We start from the raw sequence: 1,496 nt of genomic DNA on the forward strand, positions 1-1,496 counted from the left end.
AGCTGGGAACTCGGGGTCTGGCTGGGTGGGGGGTTCCCTGGGAGTTTTTCCAGAGGGAGAGTGAACAAGCCCCGGGTGCTTCCCAGGCTCTGTTTGTCCCCCGTGGTGCTGGGTCTCTGTGCCCGTTGCTGAGTGATCTGGCTGCCTTGGCAGTCTGCCTGGGGGGCTGGAGGAGCACGGCCCCTCTCAGCTGGCACAAGAGGAGGTGTCAGGGCTGGCTCAGCAGCAGCACGGAGAGAAGTGTCAGTGTGCTCTGCCTCACAGAGATACTGGCAGCCTGGGGGTGTCACAGGCATCGTGGGGGGATCAGAAACACCCAGTCAGGGCTGTGCTGAAGGGGGAGTGGCACCACGGGCCATTTTAGGGGGAGCCTGCCTGGGCCAGGCATCTCCACTCTGCCTCCCTGTGCTTCTCTTCAATATCACTGCTGAATTTGATGTCTCTGCTCCTCAGGGAGATGCAGAACCCCGGGCCATGAACAACCTCCGGAGATCCAACAGCACCACCCAGGTCAACCAGCGGGTGAACAGCCCACGCAGGTACAGCTCCAGCCACAGCCCCTGTCCCTCTGGCCCGTGGGTGGGGCTGTGTGAACCCCCACCCATCCTCTGACCTCTCCAAAATGTGCATTGGGCTCTGTCCTGCGTGTCAGGGGTTATAAACTGGCTGGAGACCTGGAGGGGTTTCCAAGCCGTGGAGATGTGGCGCTGAGGGACGTGGGTTAGTTGTGGGGGGGGCTGTGCTCTGTTAACAGTTGGACTTAGTGGCCTTGAAGGTCTTTTCCAACCAAACTCCTCTGCTTCTCTGATTTTCTGCCTTCCCTGGATTCGGGCTACAGCTCAGAGCAGCCAGGAGACTTCCTGACCTTCTTTGAGAGCAGTTCTGGGGGAAGAAAGAAACCAGCGAGTCTGAGCAAAACCTCCCCGGAAAAGAAAACCACATGGAACATCTTGGTGAGGCTGGGGGCGTGCCAGGGGCGTGCCAGGGCGGGCAGGTGGGCTGGGGGCTCTGCCTGCCCAAGCCCTTGGCTGGGTTTGGTGGAGGTTGGACCTGCTGCTGGTTCCCTGGCAGGACGATCAGCCACGAGCGATCTCCGTCCCCTGCGGCGCCGAGCCAGCGGTTGGGATGAGGAGGAAGGAAGCTGCCGTGCTCCTGGCAGCCAACTTCACTGCCAACAACAGGTAGGAGAGGTGGTGGTGAACCAGAGATGCTCTGGTGTTGGAGGGACTACACTGAGAAAACAGCTGGGCAGAGGAAGGGGGTGCTGGTGTCTGCCAGGGCGTGGAGGTCAAGGGAGGGGCAGAGTGATGATGGTGTGGCCAGGCTGGTGGCCAGGATATGTCAGGCTTCCCGTGCTTAAAAGGGCCTGTCAGAAAGATGGAGACAGACTGTTTAGAAGGGTCTGTTGTGTTAGGACAAGGGGGAATGGTTTGGAACTAAAAGAGGGAGATTTAGACTAGAGAGAAGGGCGAAATGTTGGAAACTGCGCGTGCTGA

The 1,496-nt window shown here is 59.5% G+C and overlaps 1 protein-coding gene across 1 annotated transcript in view; it reads left to right on the forward strand.

Annotated features, from left to right (window-relative positions):
* CEP131 (centrosomal protein 131kDa) overlaps positions 1–1,496 on the forward strand; it is a gene marked incomplete at its 3' end in the record, with an annotated part of 12,185 nt that overhangs the window by 415 nt on the left and 10,274 nt on the right. The window contains 3 exon segments of the mRNA XM_008940196.1: positions 454–539; positions 839–953; positions 1,072–1,181. Of these exon segments, the coding sequence (XP_008938444.1) occupies positions 454–539; positions 839–953; positions 1,072–1,181 (311 nt within the window).

This window comes from Merops nubicus, unplaced genomic scaffold (genome assembly GCF_000691845.1).
Source record: "Merops nubicus isolate BGI_N331 unplaced genomic scaffold, ASM69184v1 scaffold32535, whole genome shotgun sequence".
Lineage (NCBI taxonomy): Eukaryota > Metazoa > Chordata > Aves > Coraciiformes > Meropidae > Merops > Merops nubicus.